The sequence below is a fragment of the Oryzias latipes genome, chromosome 4 (assembly GCF_053564925.1).
Source record: "Oryzias latipes strain Hd-rR chromosome 4, Olatipes_Hd-rR_3.1".
Taxonomy (NCBI): domain Eukaryota; kingdom Metazoa; phylum Chordata; class Actinopteri; order Beloniformes; family Adrianichthyidae; genus Oryzias; species Oryzias latipes.
In genome coordinates this window covers 27,641,365-27,662,724 of record NC_136240.1, presented here as the reverse complement: position 1 = coordinate 27,662,724, position 21,360 = coordinate 27,641,365, and the positions used below count along the sequence as shown (strand labels likewise).

The window sequence follows — 21,360 nt, the reverse complement described above, 5'->3', positions numbered from 1 at the left end:
ATATTACTTCAACCTTTCAATTGAACCTTCAACTTCTGTCAGATCTGGCAACCCGCTTTTCGAGCGTGTTTGCCGCGAGGACCGTTCGGGTTTAATCAACTGCTAGTTTCTCGAATTTGAAGCATTGTTGCTATTTCAATTTTTTTTAATATCCGTATCCAGTTATGGCGGCAGGTCGAGAAACTACTAGTCAGTGGAAAACAACGGTCATAATTAGCTCCTCAATTCAGGTATTTGTGGCAGGACGTCTTTTGGAGGAAAATAAAAAGCTAAGCTAGGCTACTGTCTGAATGTAAGTTTCTTCTTTTCCAGAACAATGAATCCTGCAGGATACTCAGCGCTCAGCAACACAGAATCCGATTTTCTGACAGCATCACAACAGGAACCTTTATTTTCCCTTTGTCAGGTAAAAGTAAACTATGGAAGCCCGTTTGCGCCAATTAAGTAGATGTTGAAGGTATTTGTCAATCAGGAAATGAAAGGTCAATATGAGGAGATCAATACAGGTTGTTCTTTTACTGAACATTTGCACAGTACAATACTAAATTACGACATTAATAACAAAAAATATTACAAAACAACACTATTCCGAATACAATCGTTTTGACCCTTTGAAAATCTTAACTATAAGAGCAAAAATGTAAATAATATAAACTTTTTAAACAAAGTGGTCTTCAATAGCAACCACATAAAGCAATCACAGAAGGAAAGAAATAAGTAACTTAAAACAAAAATAGAAAATAAAAAAAGGGGGAAAAAACGTAAATATTTAAATGCGAGAGTTAACTTATGTCGTTAATCCGATGGATTTACAGATGTTAATCGTTTTTTGAGCCTTTGTATTTTTTTGAAGCAGAAATTAAATGTTGCTGCAGTTGCAATTTCAGTAAGAAGAATTCAGTTTTTGTATTAGCAAATTTACTTTTGTGAATATGGAATTTGGCCATGAAAAACAACATATTTATAAAAAAAAGAAAGCATCACGATCTTTCTGTTCAAAACTACTATAGCCAAATATTAAGTTTTCATATTAAAGTTAAAAATCAGCAAAAAAAAAACGAGTTTGTATGACATTTCTTTGTAGTAGGTTTAGGGGATGTCATCTGGACTTGGTTTTAAAGTTAGAATTGGCAACGCCTTTTGACAAAGCCTCTTGGATAAGAGGTGAAACGTCTTCTAACTTTAAAACCAACTCCAGATGACATCCCCTAAACCTACTACAATGGAACCAACCTGGATGAATGAGAGTCTTCATAGACATGACATTTCTTTGACTTTGTTAAGAAGATTTTTTGTGGTAAAGACCAGACTTCTTTCCATTCAATGCTAGATATAGTACAGGTATTTTGTCACCGTTCAAATATATCTGTACAGAGAATGAATGGCTGGAATAATATCAATGAAATGATTGTTTTGCTGTTTTCCTTTTCACCACTAGATGTCACTAAAAGCAGCCTTACAATATCTATGAAGACTCTCATTCACCCAGGTTGATTCCATCATAGTAGCAGGTTTAAATGTTGTCATCTGGACTTGGTTTTAAACAATTGAAGACGTTTCACCTCTCATTCATAAGGCTTTGTCAATTCTGTCAATTCTTATAATAACAGGTGATTCTCTCATAAATTTGCCCCAATTCTGTCAGGGAGGAGGTTTTCGGAAAAAAGCAGAAGATTGTAGATAAATAAAACTCATTTATTGAAAACATTGAACAAGTAAAGGCAGCTAAATAATAGGTAAAACACCAAAAAAAAGGACGGAAATGCAGAGCAGCCATGAGCTAAACAGGAAGCAAAAAAATCCAATCTGAAAACAAATATTGAACATTTACAGAAAAATCAAGAAAATAGTTAAAGTGATAGATCGTAGAGTTAAATATCAAAATGAAGTATTTTTAAAATGTTAAAAAATGTATCATTTTTTGAGTCATTTCTTCTTGTAAACAAGCACTCTTTAGCTAGTCTTCACCAGATCAACTGTAATGTTTTAGCTAACGTCCACCCATTAAACAATAGCTTCTATATTGCCATATGTAGGGACTGCATTTCTATTTGTTGAGCCTCAAGAGCGTCCAGAGGATTTGGAAGAACTGGGACTCATGGATCAGATAAAGAACTTTGTGGAAATCCATCGTAACTGCTTCCTGCTTCTGTACGCACCCTTTACCGGACCCAAAGAGCTGAAAACTTTGAAGCTGATTCAAAACAGGTGAGAAAATGTTCTGTCTCCGGACAGGAAGTGAAACCCAGAGGAACCTTCTGATTGGATCATAAGAACATACCTGTTATTTATTTATTTATTTTCAGGTTTTTCGGCAGTAATCTTAAGATCCTCACCGTTCGAAACTACGCAGAAATGGTGAAAGGAATGCTGATTATTGTGAAGGTATCTGGTCTATTTAGAAATCAGCTTCGTACGTTGTTTTTTTCCTTGTGCTTCTTGAGCTAAAACATTTTTTTTTATGTGCAGGCCACTAGTAAGCCCCACGTGGACAGCATCAGGGACAGAATGCTTCTGGCCAGAGCTCACATTATTGAGACCAGCCCCGTGTGGGAGATGCTGAGAGACATGTTATAAAGCCCAGTGAGGCTCCAGAACCTTCTAGCGTACACTGCAAACCAGGATCTCTGTATAGACGTGTACATTTGTGCATGAAACATGTTTTGTTTTCTGTTTTAGGATGAATTCTTTTAGATCTTTGGACGTCATTTCAGTCAATCTTGTTAAAAAGAGAAACTGCATTTTCTGTCTTCAGCTCAGTGTTTCCTCTGTGATTTCTTCAATTCGAACCGTAAGGCTGTCCATTAGGTCAAAGGTCACCAGCGCACTCTCCAGCACCTGAGAAACCAAGCATCCAGTTAGCTCTGCTGTCACCTGAGGTCCAGAATGAAGGAGAATGCTGTCTGTACCTGCTGCTGGGTGTCTGGCGACATACCGGACACGTGCTCCTGCTTCACCAACACGCTTTGGACTAACCTTCCCGATCTAGCGTTGTCCCTGGCCTCTGTGAAGAAGTATTACTCATGCAAGTCAGATGTTAAGCTACCTAGTGTTTTATTAGAATTCCATAACAGAAAGGCTGATTTCCACCTCTAGCTTTCAGCTTTTGACCCTCCTTCAGTGCCTTCAGTTCAGAGGAGTAATAAGCTCTTGACATGCTGAGAGCCACCCTCAGCATTTTCAGATACTCCTCCTTGATTCTGCAGAGGCCCTCCCACAATTCCACCTGTCAAGAGCGGTGCGTTATCCAGACGAGGCAGCAGATCGCTGACAAAAGGAAAAAAATCTGACTTACGTTGCTCCTCATTTCTTTGCCTTTTAGGAAAACATAACGCAGAAGGTTCAGACCCTCCATGATCCTGCATGAACAACAAAAACATTTATGCCATGTTTGGGAAAGACTGTGACGTCTGCTGCTTTAGAGCTCAAACTCACTTGTCCATATTGGTGAGCAGGTTAGTCTCAGCACCGTGCGGTAAGATAAACACTAGAGCCAGCAGTGGGAGCAGATCCAAACCCAGGAAATATTTATTTGGATTTCCCTGCAGTTTGAGCCACAAACGCTGAAGTCAAACAAAAAGCAGGATAATCTTCCTGCTTGAAAACTGAACTGGGATGAGCCTTCATTTACTTCACCTTCATTGAAAACGCAATCTGACGTCTGATGTTCTTAATGACATAGCTCTCCACACCCTCGTGGTTGCTGGTTTTCAACATACACCTGCAAAACAAAAGGATGGTTCATGTAAAAGTTGTTCCTCAACTTTGTCAATAAGAAAACCTCACCTGAAGAATTTGTGCTTTGCTTCAGTATCTAGTTTATCAATGAAAATCTGGAAAAGCTGAAGCCCTGACTCCCTCTGCAAGAACATCACACGAAACATGACGGAAAAATGTCACATTGTTTGGCGTTGTGTCAAAGGGGAGTTTGTTCCACTGGTCGTCCTCACCAAGTGTCTCATGGGGCAGTCCGTAAGGATGAGCCGCAGGTTCTGTGAATTCAGCAGAACACATGACGTCAAACCTCATCAATTCTGCCTCACTGCGTGTGTGGAAGCTCGGTTTCATGTATCATGAAAGCAGCCATTCACAGGCTATCTGTGTGATGTGATCTAATCCACACCTGTGGTCCGCCATAGAAGCTCCTCAGTTCCATCAAACCCACTGGAAGACTGTTGTCTTCCACCTTCTTCAGACTGTTCTCCATCAGTGCCTGGTTCAGATGGAATAATCCAGAGCTCAAATCAGCATTTCCCGTATGAAACTGAAAGGTTTCTCTGTAATGAAGGGGTCTTACCAGTCCTTTGCGTAAATGGGATTCCTGTTTGCTGATTAGGACAGACGAGATGTTAAAAAAGACATCATTTTAAACTCACAGGTGTTTTTATTTTACATTTTGGAGAGCGTACCTAGTGAGAAGATGATCAATGTGCTCCATGTTGCACTGAAGAAGGTAAAGAGGACTGAAATGGTAAAAAAAATAAATAAATATGATCCTCAAAGCTTTAGCAAAACTTTTGTAGGTTTTATTTTGGTAAATTATAACATAAAATGTTAAATCTGCTTTTGATGTCTTTAATGGCTTACTCACTGCATTAATAGGTTCTAAACATAACGTTATTGGGTGAAATCTTTGGCTTTAGTTCATCAATTGTGAAAAGATAAACTGTTTGGTGATGGAGTCATATTTGGTTTTAAAAAGAGAATCAAGAAACTCTCAGTTCTGCCTTTGATTTGGTCCTCTGTGGTCTGTGGGACGGGTTTTTAGCAGATGTTTGGTCTCTCTCGTTTAAGTTTGCTCAAGTTGAGGGCGATCTGTCAATCGTTTGTCTACAAATATTGGCAGTTTTATCTCACGAGGAAGAGAATTCTACAGCGACGATAGAAATCTGCATTTGTTTTGATCTGCAGCAGTTCTGACCTGGTTATGAGCTGGTTTTCCACCAACTTTATATCTAATGCAACGATTCACTTTCACCACGATTCGGGTCGATGGTGTAATATATGGTTCGGTTTCTAACTGCTGTCAGAGAAGAGTCTGTTTTCACCTGAACACGGCAGGAAAACTCTCCACCGTCAGTAGCTCAACAAACACCAGATAGGCCAGGCACGCTCTGGAGTCCCTGTAGAGGCTGCTGTCTGTCACTGAACCATTCCTCGGAGCGCTACAGCACACTAGTCCTGCAGGAAACTCCTTTATGGCATGAAGAATAGCCTGAAATGGGCAAAGGATTTACTTTAACCCTTAAAAAATATGCATAATTTACAATAAAGACAGATGTTTTGTTTTCTTTTTACCATTATTTCCACAGCAAAGTGCCATAAAGCAGATTTTCTGTCTTTGTGCAGCTCAGCCTCCAGCAATGGATCTTTTAAACTCCTCAAGCAGCTAAATGGAGAAAAAAAAAGTTTTCATATATATTTAAAGTATTTGGTCTGACTGTAAACATATTTCTACATATATTGTACAACTGGAGTACACATCCAACTAAAGACAGGACAAACTCAGGATAAGGATTTTACTTGGACAAGTGGATAAAAAAAACCTTTCGACATAAACGTACAACTTCAGAAGTTCCACCTTCAGCTCCTCATCTTCAGCAGCAGCTTCCTCTTTTCCATCTTTGCTCGTCAGCTCGTCCACAAAAGGCCTTAAGAACAGGGCCAAGGCGGCGCAGCATCCACACAGACCGCACTCATCCTCCTCCTCCTGCTGCAGGGTGTACGGCACGGGCAGCCGAGACAGCTGCCCGTGAAGGGCAGAAAGGCTCAAACCCAGACAGGCTGCTCTCCTGTCCTCCAGCCGCAGCACAACTTCAAATACAATTTGAAAAGCCAGGTTGCTTGTATTACCATTTACATGCAGTAGAGGGCGCCAAACACCATGTTTAAAAAATAAAAACTTCTTGCCAATGCGGTTTTATGGAGCTGTCTTAAACATATTGAGTAGCATTTATAAATGTGTCTGTTACAGACTAATGAAGTGGATACATTTTTATGCGTTTTCACTTTATGCATTTGTTTATGATTCATTTATCAGATTCATACAATATAGTAACTGGAAAAAGGCAGATTATTTCAATTTTTCAAAAAGTCTGTCTGAGTTAAAATGTTTCCAATCAATAAGTAGAAATCAAATACATATTTAAAGTAGCTTCAACAGAGTTTTTTTTTTTAGGGTTTTATGTGAAACCATAAATGTGTTTTATATCAGAGGTTCACAGAAACTTTGAGGTTCCTGATTCAGGGAGAATTTCACATGGAAAAGGAATTGAATAAAATGAAAACCCCAAAGGTTGTCAATGCATGATGAAAGTTTAGGAAAACATTTTCAAATCAACATCCATTACGATTTTTTCTACTTGAGTCAAAGTTAAATAATTTTTTTTATACATGACAGTGTTTTATGTTTCATCGCTGCTTTTAAAATCTTTTATTTGAGTGTTTTGCATGTCCATTGCTGACTAAGCGTCCTGCGTTTTTGTCATTGTTGATCTGTAAATACAGGTGCTGATCAAATGAATCAGCCTCGGGGGTTTTGACTGCACAAATCTTTCATGGGGGAGGGAATGGGTACTTTTTTTTAAGTTGAAAAGCATTATACGATAGCTTTTCATATAGATACTATAGTTGTTTTTATCAGATGAAGGAAGAGCCAACTGACCTGTTTGAAGGTGAGGGAGTAAAACTACGATGGTCTCAGAAATGGCTCCAGGATCGATGTCCTCAATCATCTCCAGCATGTTCTGCAGGAGTTTATTTGGGCTGCAAGTCTGGACAACAGAGAGTTAAGGCAATGTGCATAAAATATGAGATAGATTCCTAGAGATTTCTAATATTTACCTTTGTCAGATGTGTGATGGCAGTCTGGCAGTGATCACGAGTCTTCTCTTTTTTTACTATTTCATTGACAAGAGCCGTCAAGAGCTCTCCCCCCATGGACTTCACCACCCCCTGAAAGAAAGTGATGAAGCAGCATGTAGTTAAGGAGACACCAAAACCTCCCTTTCTCGTGTCTTGGAGCAAAACGTCGGCATCAAATTTGAGATTTAATTCTGTAATAAAGTGATTGAGAAGTACCACCAGAGCTACAGTGACCCCACCCACCAGAAAACTGTTTTTAGGCTCAACCCTTGTGCTATCCTAGGCACTTAACATTAAGAGTTGGGTCATGTAGACCCACTAGACAGTGCGCTGAACCTTTTTTCTTCAATGATTTGTGATCTTCACTGGTGTCCATGGATTACATGAAATCCTCTCTTTATCCACCTTTGTCATGGTAGGGAGAACACGTCAATGTAAGGATCGGGTCATCTGGACCCCATAGGATAGCACAAGGGTTATTAAAATGTCCGATCTTGTGTGTGGTGCTTGGTGACTCATGAGTGATGGGTTTCAGGGACCAGATCCTAACATGTTTAACCCTTGTGCTGTCTTAGATGACCCCACCCTTACATTGACGTGTTCTCCCTACCATGACAAAGGTGGATAAAGGTGGAAAGATTTCATGTAATCCATGGACACCAGTGAAGATCACAAATCATTGAAGAAAAAAGGTTCAGCGCACTGTCTAGTGGGTCTAGATGACCCAACTCCCAACGTTAAAGTGCCTAGGATAGAACAAGGGTTAAGGGCCACAACCAAACTTTAACACCTGTGCTTCTCAGTCAGTCTGGCTGCAGAACCAAAAACACACACACAGGTTTGTTCTGTTTACTGCAACCAATGATGAACAGTGAGAAGTTCTAGTGTGTCACAGGGCTGATCTGACGTTCTCATGCGAGCCGGTCCCCTCTCATTTTTTAAAGGAGCAATAATAAACCAGTTTGTGTGTCAGTGTGCAGCATTAAACTCTAGAATAGGTTAAGCACTGAGCTCAAATATGAAGATGTACAGAGAAACTATCGTTTCACAATATCAAATGATTTCATGAAGATGTAAATGCTTTCTGATGATAATCAATAAGCAATTCATTTTTCCTTACAAAATGCATGATGTGTAATAATGATTTCTGGAATAAAATAATTGATTTTTTCTGATGATCAGTAACAATTTAATAGTAAACAAAATGACAATAACTATTTGTGCCATACTGTCATAGTATAATCAATAAATTACCATTTTTGTTGCATGATGTGTGATGCACATTAATGATTTCTGCAATACTAATAAGTTCTGAAACCAATAAGAACTCTATTTTTGTGATTTGCACTGCACTTGGACTGAAATAGTATTATGAACTTTAAAGAGATGCATAGAATCCGATTTTGGCAACTCTGTGAAGATTTTTTTAAGATAAACAAATCCTAATTGGGTGGGATTGCATAAATTCTTCCCACTCCTTTTCAATTTATTTAATTTTAATTTTATTTATATAGCCCAATATTACAACAATAGTCATCTCAATGGGCTTCATACCAGTGATTGTATAATAAAGCAATTTATCAAACTATTTAAAATTCATTATATTTAATTGATTTAATGTGTTTTGTACTGTATGTATAAGTTTAAATATGCTGTTTAGGATGAAGAGCAATTATAATGTCAAGGAGATAGTGTCTTCTTCTTTTATTTATTTTCAAATCAGTTGATGAATTACTATCTTAATTAGATTTGACATATCTGTGTATTTTTATTGTCTTTTTCCCCTTGTTTTTATATTTTTATTTTAAATTGTTAAAATAAGCCAACAATATTGATTGTTGGATGCATAGTTGTGTCAACAACATCATCATCATCATCATGTGCAGGAGTGAAGGCCAGCAGGTTTTCCTCTATCACACTGGGAGCTGGTTCCATAGAGTCCTGTTTCTTCAGAAACACGTAGAGAATATTTAGATTTCCTATCAGATGATGTGAAGTTAATCAGGGGACAGGAAAGTAAGGAAACAGATGCTTGTTTATATTCTATGCCATAGGGGCATTTTATGCTGAGTAAGTCTGTGCTCTTCTTGGGAAAGTCAGTGATATTCAAAGTTAAAGTCCCATTAGCTGTCACACACCTAGGTGTGTGACACCCCTTAATGCTGAGTGTCAAGCGGGGAGGCATTGGGTCCTATTTTTATAGTCTTTGGTGTGATGAGTCTCAGGGCGAACACTCTACCACAAGGCCACACAGTTAGTCAAGAGTTGTAGATATATTCATGTGTGGATTGTTCTGCACCTGAATCTGCATCTCACATCTTTCTTGTCCATTTAAAGGATGGGATCTATCGCTGCATAAACAACCAAAGATTGTTTGATTTCAGGTAGAAGATGATGAGTGAAGAAACAACCAAGGGCACTGCTGAGTTAAACAGCTTTATCAGTGGAGCAAAAAAAAAAAACTCATTTCCTTCCACGCCTCCAGATCAAGAGGCCAGTGGGCAGGAAGCAGCTGCTGCATCTTAATGCTTCATAAAAACTACAGCTTAGCTCTCTGGGATCCAACATCACTTCTGCACCAGTGTGGACAGAGAAAAGCGTCTCCCAGCAATACCTGGTTTTTCTCCTCCTGCACAAACTTCAGGAGCTGCTCGCTGGCCCCCTCAGTCAGGCACGCACTCCCCAAAGTCTTGAACTGCTGGTAATCCTCCGGTGTCAGGTCCTCCTCCTGTGAGTCTCTCTGAATACAGGACAAGGATGCAGTGTTGCTTTCATTTACTGAAGTGAAACATTTTATTTCAACACTGATAATAAAACCAATTTCTGTATTATTATTTTCCTTATAATGTTTATCATTAGCAGGGAGTGGAAAGATCCCAAACAAGATCAGGTCTACAGAGATCTGTCATGCCAATGTCCTGTCACTGCAGCCTCATGCACAGCTGCTAAATAGCCTTGTAACAAATTGGTGACTTACCCATCTCTGGATTAGATCCTCTGCTTCATCCTTTGTCGTGAGCATCTTCTCTGTCTTCTCCAGTAATCCTGCTATCAATATGGCTTCTTTTGTTTCTCCACAATGGACCGCAGAGCCTCTGGTAGACACCAGAACCAACACTGAACGTCCGGTGCTCCTGATGTCAAGAGAGACCCAGTCAGCGAGGGACCCAACGTAAACCTCTTATCTCCTTTGTGCTTGAGGTTTAATAGGATTAAAGCAGAGCTCCTTCATGTAGACACAGAAAATGTGGCAATGTCTAATGGTTCTGAGAGGATTCTCCCAGTTTGGACATAAGTTTCCTGACAGAAACCTTTATTATGGATCATATCTGATCCACAGTCAAGTTTGTTTGTCTTCTGTACAAACGTGTGATCAAAATTCGCTACTGTAAAAGTCACTTACTCATCTTTTGTAAATTACAAAATGTATAAGTTAGACTTTTTTATAGGCTTAGTTTATGATCTCATTGTGGATTAAACAGTGACAAAAGAACAATTTACTGTCACAACAACCTTTATGTCCACCTCATAAAGGCATGTCCAAAGTCTGGCCTGTGGGCCAAATGTGGCCCATGTGAAAATTCCCACAAGCCTGCAGGCTCCTATCATAAAATCTATAGTATGCGGCCTCCGCTTTTTTTTAAAAATCCTTGTGTACAATGTTTTTGTTTGGCATATCTCTTTAAAAACCAGATTCCCTTCTTGACACAACCCTATATTTTATCTGGCCTGTAGCCAGACTCGGGCCGCCTTCTGACTCCATAGTTAGGCACTAGCTGAGGGGTCTTGGCCAAGGACCCACACTGGATGAAGCTCAATGGGAACTGTGTCAGTCCTACTTGCAGCCATCCAGCTGCATCAAAGATATTCACAATTTTGTGGATGTGATTGGCTAAATTTGTGTGGCAACACTATCGTGCAACCCTTTTGTGACACTTTCTAGCTCAATTTTAAAATATTGACCGCAAATAAAAGTTAAATGAAATCTGACAGCGAGGTCTGCTGCTTTCAGGACAAGTGAACATCGGAGAGACGGTTGTTTTCACACAGTTCAATATCAAGAGGCACCACAGGACGGGCAATACCACGCCCAGCTAACTGAGACTTTGAGTGCATGATCTTTAGACGTGAATTTCACAGTAATTTGGGTACAAATATGTATTTTTTTCTGTTCTACATAAAGAAATTAAAAATATTTAATTGTGATAAAGTTTCAATTTAATAATTCTTTTTCATTAATTGTTTTAAGGGTTCAAATGTGGCCATCACAAATATTCACCATACCAAATTTGGCCCTCTTAGTAAAAGTTTTGGACACCCCTGCTGCTGTCTTGTATTTCCAGTGAATCTACGGTCTCTGTTTTGTGACTGAGAAGAGAATAGAAGAAAAAAACATTGTTAAATAAGTCAACTCCCCGTTTTCTGTAGCAAAATCGATGATGATGATGATTTCTAAATTTAAACATTGTGAATTTTAAATACAAAAATAAAACCCTGCAAATATCTGGTCGAATATTTGTGACTGAGAGAAAGGAATTAAAAAATATATTACATAAATAAATTGCAAATGCATCTTCAACACATGTCTAGAACTTCAGACTTTTCTGTGAAAATCAGAGAATACGCCGGCTGTAAATTCACTCTTCTTTATTAAAACTACAACCAAGCAATGCTCGCGAGCACAGGAAACATGACCATCCTGTGGTGCCTCTTGATATTGAACTGTGTGAAAACAACCGGTCTCTCCAATGTCAAATTGTGCTGCTCTGGTGTTCATTAACTTTTTAACAAATTTGCAATAATTGATTTGTAAAAGCAAAAAACATAGCATTTTTATTATTACTTTTTATATAATCAATGTTCAAAAAATCACTGCTAATATTCCTTGTTTTAAGGGAAAAAAGACCGTAGTTTATATATATTAAATAAAACATGTTTTTAAGCTATATCGATACATATAACATATATATTTAGAATATCTGTACATCTATGATATCTTGGATGAGGTATTACATAGTTAATTACATGTTCTCAAGGACTTCAGAGTCCCGGATCCCTCAGTGTTTCTGTGTGATTGATAATGGAGACCATCAGAGGGTCTCTGTCCTCCTGACAGCTTTATCAGAGGAGCAGCTCAAGTCCTGATTTTCAAAGAGAATGCGTGTTTGAACGTCTGGATTTAGCTGACATCTGCCGCTCTGCTCTCCGTATTACCTTGTGGTGACAGAAGCTTCGGACAAAAGCCTCAAAGCAAACAAAGACGCAGACGGATCCCTCGCTCACTGTGAGGCCCTGATTTCATTGTCTTAATTGCTGGCTGGTGAGGTTTGGTTTTGACGCTGCTTCATGCTTTTAGGAAGTGCAAAAGTAGATTAATTTTTGGGTTTGATTTGGAAATTTCTTTCATTAATACTAAATTAAATGACTTATGTATGTCGTCTTGTATTCCAGTAGAATTGTGATGAAATTGACCCAAAATTTAGTTCATTTTTAATCAATTAACTATTTTTAAGTGTAGAAAATGCTGTAAATGATTAAAATGTGGAAACAATAAGGATCATTACAACAATTTAATATAAGCATTTGGTATTTGTACTTCCAACTATACTCTGTTGTAGGCTGCTAACTTGACTTACAGCAACGTCATAGTGAAGGCAGCGCTCACTTTCCAACTAGAGAGGGCGCCACTTGTCTGGTCAGGACTTTAAATTAAAGCTGAGCCAATATATAAAAAGAGGATGCAGCTTTGGAAGAGCATTTCATAACCAAAAATTGCAAACATTGGAATTATTTATAAAGTATTGAGAAGTAGAACGTTTTCTTCATTCGAAGAACTAAAAGAAATAACCAGAACCCTCTCAGCATTCTCTTTAGATCTTACAATGGCTTTAATAAACAGTGATCTGACAATTTTTGGCATCTTGATATATTTTAAACGCAGTTTAAATAAAATACATGTCATTATCTTGTTAAAATTATAGCCATAAAGCATTCCAAATGTCCTACATGAGACCTGGAATACATCATCCTGTTGATGTGTCTAATAAATATATTTGGTCTGGTAAATCTGCTCCAAAATGTGTTGGAAAGCGACTAGCTTATGAAATCTCAGATCTTAGATTTTTCTAAAATATTTATCCTTCTACAACAACATCTGAGAGGGTTTTGACTGGGACATTTGTGGAGCACATGCCATAGTGAACTAAAGTCTCCATTTTCCTCTTCCATTTGATATTTCCTTGGTGGCCGGTTAGAAAGTAAGAGGCTTTAAGTGAACATTTTTCCAGTTGGCTTCCCTGGGAGATGTCAGGCTGCTGCCGGCTCGGCGGCGCTCTGGGATCCCGCTGTGCTCGTCAGGAAAGCGGCCTCTCCCCCAGGTCCTGCTGAGGAACGCTGCGGCTTTCTGTGCCTCAAAGTGGAATTTGATTTTCAGAAATGCTGGTGCGGTTCAGATTTGCTTTAGTGATTGCTGCTTCAACTGTTTGTACTTGTAGATTTGGACTCCCTCTCAATGTTTTCTCTCAGCTTGTGTCTGAAAGAGTCACTTTTAGAAGGAAGATTTCAGATGAGAACAAAGGTCCTGATGATGCAAAACAGAGCATGGAGCAGAAAAAAAAACCAAAAGGAGAAAGATTGTTTCAATCCATCTGACAGCAGTAGCTGAGAAAGCACAGCAAAAACTCTAAAAATGGGAGCCAATGCCTCCCTTTTGACACTCAGCAGTATTGGATGAGGAGGTTAAACCACCAAAGGGGTTCCCGAGTACGGCTGTCTTCAGCTCACCGCTCCCCCAGGGGATGGGTCAAATACGGAGAACAACTGTCATACATCTGGCTAATGGGTTTTTGACTTTACCTTTTGTTTTGTTTTTTATATAAAATGTACATGTATGTGAGGATGAAAGAAATAGTTTTAGGTCTGAAAATGATAAAACTGCATTTACATTTTGATAAACCTCCCTTATGGATGTATTTATTTTTGCTTTAATGTTCTTTATTAGGTGGCATTGCAAACATATTTTAAAACAAATTTTAAAAAAAAGCTCAAAAGGAGGCTGTAAAAGCACAAACCTAAATATTAGGGATATTACGATTCATTTTAACGACTTAATTCATATCATGATTTGTAGTTGACAACACGATTCAGAGTCGATATTGGTTCATTTTGAACGCACCGATTTAACTGACAGAAAACATTCCAGGACATCTTTAGCCAGAGATAAATACCTGGTACTGAACAGTGCAGATGAAGTTTTCCAGATTTCTTTCAAGATCATCAAATATGAACTAAATATGTGGACAAACAAACAAGTTAACAAGACTGAATGTTAAACCTCTTAGCATTTTAGTTTCATGAAATTCAGCCCACTGTTTTTCTGTTGTTTTTTTTTCATCATTAGAATAATCCAAAGGGAACATTATTAGAACATTCTACCTGACTATGGTCACATGTCTTTGCACACATTAGACTGGAATGATGGATTGATCATTTTTTGCTGTGTCACATGTGTGTTGTGATGCACTTGGTCATTTTTCCTTTATAAAATAAATCTTCCAGGCCTCAATCCTAATAGTATTTTCCACTATTGATTATCATCGGTTTATTTCTTTTTGAAACAATTTTATGAGGGTATGGGTCAATTCGATAAACAACTTGCCTCAGACAGGTCGATCTGTTTGGATTGTTAGAATTATAAATGGATTCATTGATTAAGTCGATTCCTTGTTACAATTACAGTAAAAAATGTTCTTAGATTTCCCTGTAAGGAGGGTCATCCAACATCAGAAACGCAGTCAAAATAATGGAGGTCATCTTTGTTTTTGTGACAACTGATGTTTATTTCTCATTCGGCCTCTTTCCCTCTGCAGTAAACGGGTCTGGAAGTGGATTCCTGAAGGTTTTCATGAAGGGGTAAAGGAGACGCCGGCGAGCTAAGAGCTAATGGAGACGGTGGTCTCACCAGGGAAAATCTTGACCTTGACCCCCTTTTTGTAAAGCTTTGTTCGTGTAGCAAACAATGACAGGGAGGGGCGGCTGCTGCTGCTGCTGCTGCTGTGTCTGTGTGTCTGCGGCGAACATCTGTTCAAGCCCCCTACACACGCTGCAGCAGCACTGTAGGCCAGTCTTTTTTCACATCTATTAACATGGTGTAAAGCTGCTTTTTGTACCCGTGTACTGCCAGTTGAAAGCTCCCCGGGTGAGACAAAGACCCAGGCGGATGCTCCTGTCTGTGCAGAGCTGCATCTGTCTGGTATTGAGCGACGCAGTGTCAACAAATCCATACTCGCATGCAGACTTCATCGCCGTCTGCGCTGGCCTTTGTAAAATTGAAAATTTGATGACAGTTCCCGGTGTCGAGTCGTTCCCAAATCAATACGGGTGCTGCGGACACCTTAACGGACACAGATAACTGCTTCTTGCCGGCCGTATCTCTGGGAGACTGACACCCTGTCAGGATTGGATCAATACGCCATGCATGTTCTGGCTCATAAGCCCAGCTCAGTGCACTCGACCATAACACACAGGGCCTGGTTCCCCCGGCAGCATGGGAAAACTGCCCAGAAACTCCCCAAGGTGGATGAATGGGAGATGTTACATGTGAAATGGCTGTCAGAATGATTCTGTCATCCTTCCTCTCACCGGTGTTTAAAGATACTGACACACTGTGTTTTGGGTACCAATGTCTTGTTGAAAGTGATGGAAGCTTTTAGCTTCCCCGCCCCCCCAAACTCCTTTTATCAATTTAAGTGTTCGCTCAAGTGTTAGAATGTATGTGTCACCTGCCTCTGATGTCTCCTGGCACTTTCTGCCCACTCGCTGCTTCCTTTTAGGTCATCTGATCCAGAGCGCTCTCTGACTTTAAACCTCTCTGAAGCGTACTGAAGTCTTTTGTTTTACTTAATTTTCAGACTTTTTTTTTTTAATTGGGCTTTAGCTCAGCTGTGATGAATCAGGCGTGACTGAGACAGAGTTCAGCGCAAAGATAAAAATCGTGAGCAAAGGAGGGCAGATCAGATTTAGCTGGAGGTCATTAATGTTTCAGAGGATGCCAGAGGGAGAATGGGAGAGTCGTCGGCCTGCCAGGATCTGTTTCCTTCGATCAGTCTCTTCAAAGACAGGCTTTTTGGAAAACTCCTTTTCCCTCTAAAGGCGACCCGTACCTGATTAAAGGAGATGCAGATGATGGGTTCTTGGTTTTATTTATTTATTTTTTTCTTGCAGGTTTTTGACCTTCAGCCATGTTCCTCTTCCTTCTCGTCTAGACTGCTTTTGCCGTCCTCTGTGCTCTGATCGGCAGCGCTGATCCCGCTCCAGTCTGACACATGACCACAAAGACCCCTGAATGGGCATTAGTGCAGGCTTCAGCAAACCCAACATCTGTGCCTCCCAGCTCTGCTGCAGCTCAAATCATTCATTAAATCAGAACACAAAAAGTAACTTTACTTGAATGCCTCAGCATAAATATTTGATCGTGGCTGAGAATAAATCTTTGTCGTTTTGTACTGCTTCCTCCAGCTGCGGGCTGCTCTTATGGATCCACATGGCTGTTTGCTCTCGTCACTGTTCGGATGGAAATGGATCTTATGAATTTTTCAGAACGATTCATAGCTACAATCAGGCCTGCTTATGAGGACGAGTGTTTCACAGAGTAACATGGTGTGCTGCAAATCATTTTCTGTTTGCATAGCCAAAACTGAGAGAGAAAGCTTTTGTGTGTTGTCATCATGGACTGAACCATTCCAATGTGCCAGATTGGAGCAAACGTTCTGTCTTCACTAGCATTTTAGCATCACCACAGCAATGAACACCATTCTACTGTTATTTATTATTTAGTGCTTTCTCATAAACTAAAGTATTTTTTACATGTATTTGCAAAGAAAGGGAGAACAAATGTATGCTTCATGGGCCAAAAAATTATGTTTACAAACTAAATCCATTTTAGGACCGTTTTTTTGGCTCTAAAGTTGATCCTTTTTGGGTTTTTTTGTCCATCTTGTTTTCTTAGAGTGTTTTTTTTTTTGTTTTTTTGTTTAAGATGGGCTCTCTGCAGCACTTTTTCTTTTTAAATTCAGTTTCTTCGTAAAGGGCCTGTCCACATCTGCAGTTGTCTCAAGGCACAACACATAAACTCTTAAATGTAAAATTTACATTTCTTAATGACAATAAAAAATATGTTTGATACATATTTTGGTTGCAGCAGCACAAACTCAGCCTTTGTGATGAACCAAATATGTTCAGAAACAAATAAATCACAGAATGAATTACAGTTTACCTCAATAACAGCAGCACTTTTATCTATAGGTGACCACATGTTTGGACATCTGAAGGTACATCTGTGTGGCTTCTGTGAACAAAGTGAAGCAAAATGTGTGAGTTTTGAGAAAAAGCAAGGTAGAAAAAACAGATGTGCTGTGATTTCCAGATCAGGTGACAAGTCATTTTTTAATCCCAAAAGAAGCTTAAGTGCACATAGATGTGGTGTTTTGTTTCATACAGTTTGTAACCCTTGTGCTATATTAAGTGACCCCACCCTTACATTGACGTGTTCTCCCTACCATGACAAAGGTGGAAAAAGGTGGAAAGATTTCATGTAATCCATGGACACCAGTGAAGATCACAAATCATTGAAGAAAAAAGGTTCAGAGCACTGTCTAGTGGGTCTAGATGACCCAACTCTCAATGATAAAGTGCCTAGGATAGCACAAGGGTTAAGGAAAAATGTTTATTTTTTTCTGTCTACATTGAAAATGACCTCTAACTCCGTGATTTATTTTTATTTTTTTATTGGTTCCATCATCTAAAACTGATTAGTCTAAAAGTTCGCAGGACAAAAAGCAGAGGACGCTCTCCGCAATGCGCTCGAACTGTTTTGCGCACGGGTGGAAACGTGTGCGTATCTACCTATTATTCACAACCTTTTTTGCGTCACAATTGACTTCAGACTGGCGACAGAAAAGTTCGTGGTGATGGAATTAAGTGTGGCGGAGTTCCCGCTGCAACGTTTTGGTGGGAAAAAGTCTGAAAGCTCCAAAAACTGTTTTTAATGAACGTCCACTCAGCAAACACCCACTTGGTTTGTTCGCACATGCGCCCTGGTCAAGGAAAAACAAAAATGTTTTCGGGTTCACCTGATTTATTACAGTTGCTTCTAAATCTCATATGGTTTCTCAATTATTTTTATCTTTGTTCCTTGTTAAAAAAAAACGTCAACAAGGCAAACAATTATATTTACACAGGAGGACACTTTTTTGGAGACCCCCTCTTTTGTTAACCACAAAAAATCCACAATGGTGGTTGAGATGAAATCAAACAAGAAAAAATAAATAAAATTTTAATTTAAAAAAGCAGACATTTATAGTAATATGTGGCTTTAAACGTGGCCTACACTGAAGATGGACAGCAGAAGGCCAGGATCTAATTCAGGAGGTTAGCAAGAAAATTATTGAAAGAATTGTTTAAAGGAAAAAATGAAAATGTACGACTGATTACTCAGTTGTTTCGGATCCACATGCATGTAGTCAACCTCCCTGGATGTGACTGCAAGAGGAAAACTGATGACAAAGGAAAGAGACAGAAATGGTAACCAAAGAGCTTAGAACAATTTGTAAAGACATAAAGGTGAACTCCAAGGAAAAAGTGTCAAAATACCTTCCTGCACTGTTTGAGCCAAGTTCTTTCAGCAGCTTCCTCTATTTTAAAAGCATTCCCAGTGGTCTTGTAATGATATTTATGCTATTTTTTAGCCAAATATAAAAACCTGTTGCTTCCTCTGACATATTTTCTGCAGAGCTGCAAAAGTTTGTTAGAGATTCGACTCTAAATCATGGGAGGGACCTTTGGCGTGGAGTGAGCCCACTCCCATTTCCCGACATCCATCTGTTTACACAGAAATAAGTAATACTCAGCAGTTATGAGCATAACTTTCTTTATACGTGTCGTCCATCAAGGGAAAAATGCTACAAGAACATTTAAAAACACCAAAGGCAAAAATTTATCAGAGTGGGTCTCTAAGAATGGCCATTGTGAATCATCGCGTCCGATGGTTCACATATATGATTGACTTGTCTTCAAAGCAGATGACCTTTCTGACTCTGCAATTACCCAGACTTGGGACATGCACAAGAAAGCTTGGATTTCGCCCCCTTGTGGTTGCATTTTATAATGTTTTAAAAACTGATTCTGGTAAAGCTGAATGCCTAAACTGGGTCATTTTTTAATTGATTTTGTTGACTTTTATGTATTTTAGAGAGTTATAGGCTTTTTTTTTATTAAAGGGGGTGTAATCCTTTTGCCCACTCTAGTTTGTAAAATATCTGCCACAGATGAAAGACAAGGCCAGAACAACAGCAAAGTGTGGGGGGCAAGAATGAAGAGATCAAACTTTGCAGTTGATGCTCAGACAGAATGCAAAATCAGGAGCAGGCTGAAAGGGTGGAGGGGGGCTCTGCCCCTCCTGAGCGACAGCTCACATCTAAACTGTCCACTGATATGTAATGCTAAATGAAGCGGGTAAACATGTTTTTAAATGTGCAGAGAGCTTCATGGACAAGCCCTTCCCCAAAAGCCTCCATCCCACGTTCCCCCCTGGACTCATGCTGTTCGGGGCTGCAGACCCTCACAGCAGAGCTAATGGAAAGCTTTCAAGGCATTCAGGAATAAATGTCGGCTACCATTTGAAACCACAATCTTTGTGGGTAGTTGTCATATCATGAGATGGTATTAAACAACAGCCAAGCCAAAAAAAATGCTTTCATGCGTCTGCCCCCCCCCCCCCCCCCCCCCGTCCCCCCGTCCCTTCCATGATTGGTTTAAAATCAGTTCATTAACCTGATGCTTTGGTTTTTCCAGGTTTCTGAACAAATGGTTGATTGTTTTTTATTCCAATAGAAAATTTCTTTACAGGAATGAACCAAAACATTCTTCATAAACGTTAGAAATAAAACAAAATGAAAATGTTTTTCTCAACGTATTTAAAAAAAAAAAAAAGAAAACTGTGAACTATCTAATGAAGCAACACTGACAGAATGTTTATGTGAAAACTGGACGTGTTTAGGACCACTGTCAGGATTTGGACGCCTTTTCACTCATTTTCAGCACAGTCAGATCATTTATGGTGAAATTATCTCTTTTTAACCAATTCAACTGTAAAAACAATACAAATGTTTGTCACCACAAGTTTTTAAAAAAAGGGAAAAACACAAAGGTATAACTTTTTACCCTTTTTCTTTAATATTATCAGTGATGGCAGATTTTTTTCCCCTGAAGATTGTGATCCAGAAGGCCATTTTAGGCCTGACATAGAAAATCTACACAGACGTGAAAAAGTTCATTTTCTTTTTATAATTTGGTCATTTAAAGAATAATTTACACCAGATGCTCGAAGTATTGGCCTTTATTTTCAATAATCAAACACATTTGGAGCTGTTTGTAGAAAGACAAAGTACTCATGAAGGCTGTGAGATTTTTAGAACAAAAATAAAAGAAGTGTGTGTTTCTGTTCAAGAAGTCACGATATGGAAGAATCTAAAACAATCTATTAAATAAAGCAAATCACAAATCGCCTTGAAGAAATTTAAAGAAAGAATTGCCCCCAAATAATAAAATCAGTGAACCACTTTTCTTAATTCCAAGTTCCCAGATTTAGAAATAAGACATAAACCCATGTTTGGATACAGTATTTTATTTTTATTTTTATCACTCTTTTTTTGCGTTCTTAGAATGTAAAATTGGAGGAAAAACATGTTTGTTCCTTTCTGCTCCCTTTAATCCCAGATTTCTATTTTACAATTTATCAGTGTTTCCTTTTATGCTGTATTGTGTTGTGTGACATTGTCTGTTGGGAGTAATTGCATGTGTTTTATAATTTTTTCTTTTTTGTCTTGCTTTTGGTTTTTTAATTAGAACCAATTTTATGTAAAGCAGTTTGAGCTACTTTAGTCAGAGAAGGGGGTCTAAATAAAATTTGACTGGGTTTCCTCCGTATAGGAGTAGACAGTATTCGCTTTCTGTTTTCACTGTTTTGTGGAAATGAAAAGGAGATGTTTGTTGCCTCCTTGTGTTGGAAGTTGCAGGGATTTTGTGTTTTTGTACATTTTTGACTCAACCTCAGGAGCTGAGGCTTTCCCAAAACTTCTGCAGGAACTTTTCCCCTTCCAGGAGCAGGATGCCATCACAAGAAATAAGACCGATGGAAGGTGATTTTAGAAAACTTTGTGGCAACAACCAGAAGCTGAGAAGCCTCCTTGTGCAGCAGTCCCACGGGGGTGGGCTCTCTTGGCGTGTTCAGCCTGTTTGCTGCCTGGCTGGTGTCTCTTGTTATTATTTTTCCCTCATCCTGCTGCCTTTTCTTCTCCAGCACGATAAATAATTTCTGGGGACGTCTTGTTGCTCCATGACAGCTGTACGGTTAGTTTTCAGTCTGTTTTTCAGATGAACTGAATAATGAATAAGCCCGTGCAACAAAAGAGCCAGCTTCTCCCCTTGCTTGGGTGTCAA

General features: G+C 39.0%; 2 protein-coding genes across 2 annotated transcripts; one reads left to right on the top strand and one right to left on the bottom strand.

Moving 5' to 3' along the window:
- Positions 1 to 36: 36 nt before the first annotated feature.
- Positions 37 to 2,754, top strand: c4h1orf146 (chromosome 4 C1orf146 homolog). The gene is made up of 5 exons (XM_004068154.4): positions 37 to 230; positions 313 to 406; positions 2,037 to 2,208; positions 2,307 to 2,385; positions 2,470 to 2,754. The coding sequence occupies exons 1-5, from the start codon at positions 165 to 167 to the stop codon at positions 2,575 to 2,577; spliced, it is 519 nt and encodes a 172-aa protein (XP_004068202.1). The 5' UTR covers positions 37 to 164; the 3' UTR covers positions 2,578 to 2,754.
- On the bottom strand, positions 1,675 to 10,043 carry LOC101175068 (glomulin-like). The gene is made up of 18 exons (XM_020702582.3): positions 9,842 to 10,043; positions 9,479 to 9,604; positions 6,844 to 6,954; positions 6,665 to 6,773; positions 5,565 to 5,814; positions 5,299 to 5,389; positions 5,049 to 5,215; positions 4,410 to 4,463; positions 4,298 to 4,328; positions 4,124 to 4,213; positions 3,951 to 3,992; positions 3,787 to 3,860; positions 3,637 to 3,721; positions 3,436 to 3,542; positions 3,296 to 3,359; positions 3,091 to 3,226; positions 2,910 to 3,004; positions 1,675 to 2,838 (listed from the first exon to the last, which is right to left on the bottom strand). Exons 1-18 carry the CDS (start codon positions 9,884 to 9,886, stop codon positions 2,752 to 2,754), a joined length of 1,764 nt encoding a protein of 587 aa, XP_020558241.1. The 5' UTR covers positions 9,887 to 10,043; the 3' UTR covers positions 1,675 to 2,751.
- Positions 10,044 to 21,360: the final 11,317 nt, after the last annotated feature.

Coding starts and splice junctions, on each gene's coding strand:
- c4h1orf146 (XM_004068154.4), top strand. CDS start 165: ATGGCGGCAGGTCGAGAAACTACTAGTCAGTGGAAAACAACGGTCATA. Junction 231..312: donor TAATTAGCTCCTCAATTCAG/GTATTTGTGGCA, acceptor CTTCTTTTCCAG/AACAATGAATCCTGCAGGAT. Junction 2,386..2,469: donor GAATGCTGATTATTGTGAAG/GTATCTGGTCTA, acceptor TTTTATGTGCAG/GCCACTAGTAAGCCCCACGT.
- LOC101175068 (XM_020702582.3), bottom strand. CDS start 9,886: ATGCTCACGACAAAGGATGAAGCAGAGGATCTAATCCAGAGATGG. Junction 4,464..5,048: donor AGTTTTCCTGCCGTGTTCAG/GTGAAAACAGAC, acceptor TTACCATTTCAG/TCCTCTTTACCTTCTTCAGT. Junction 2,839..2,909: donor CGCCAGACACCCAGCAGCAG/GTACAGACAGCA, acceptor TTGGTTTCTCAG/GTGCTGGAGAGTGCGCTGGT.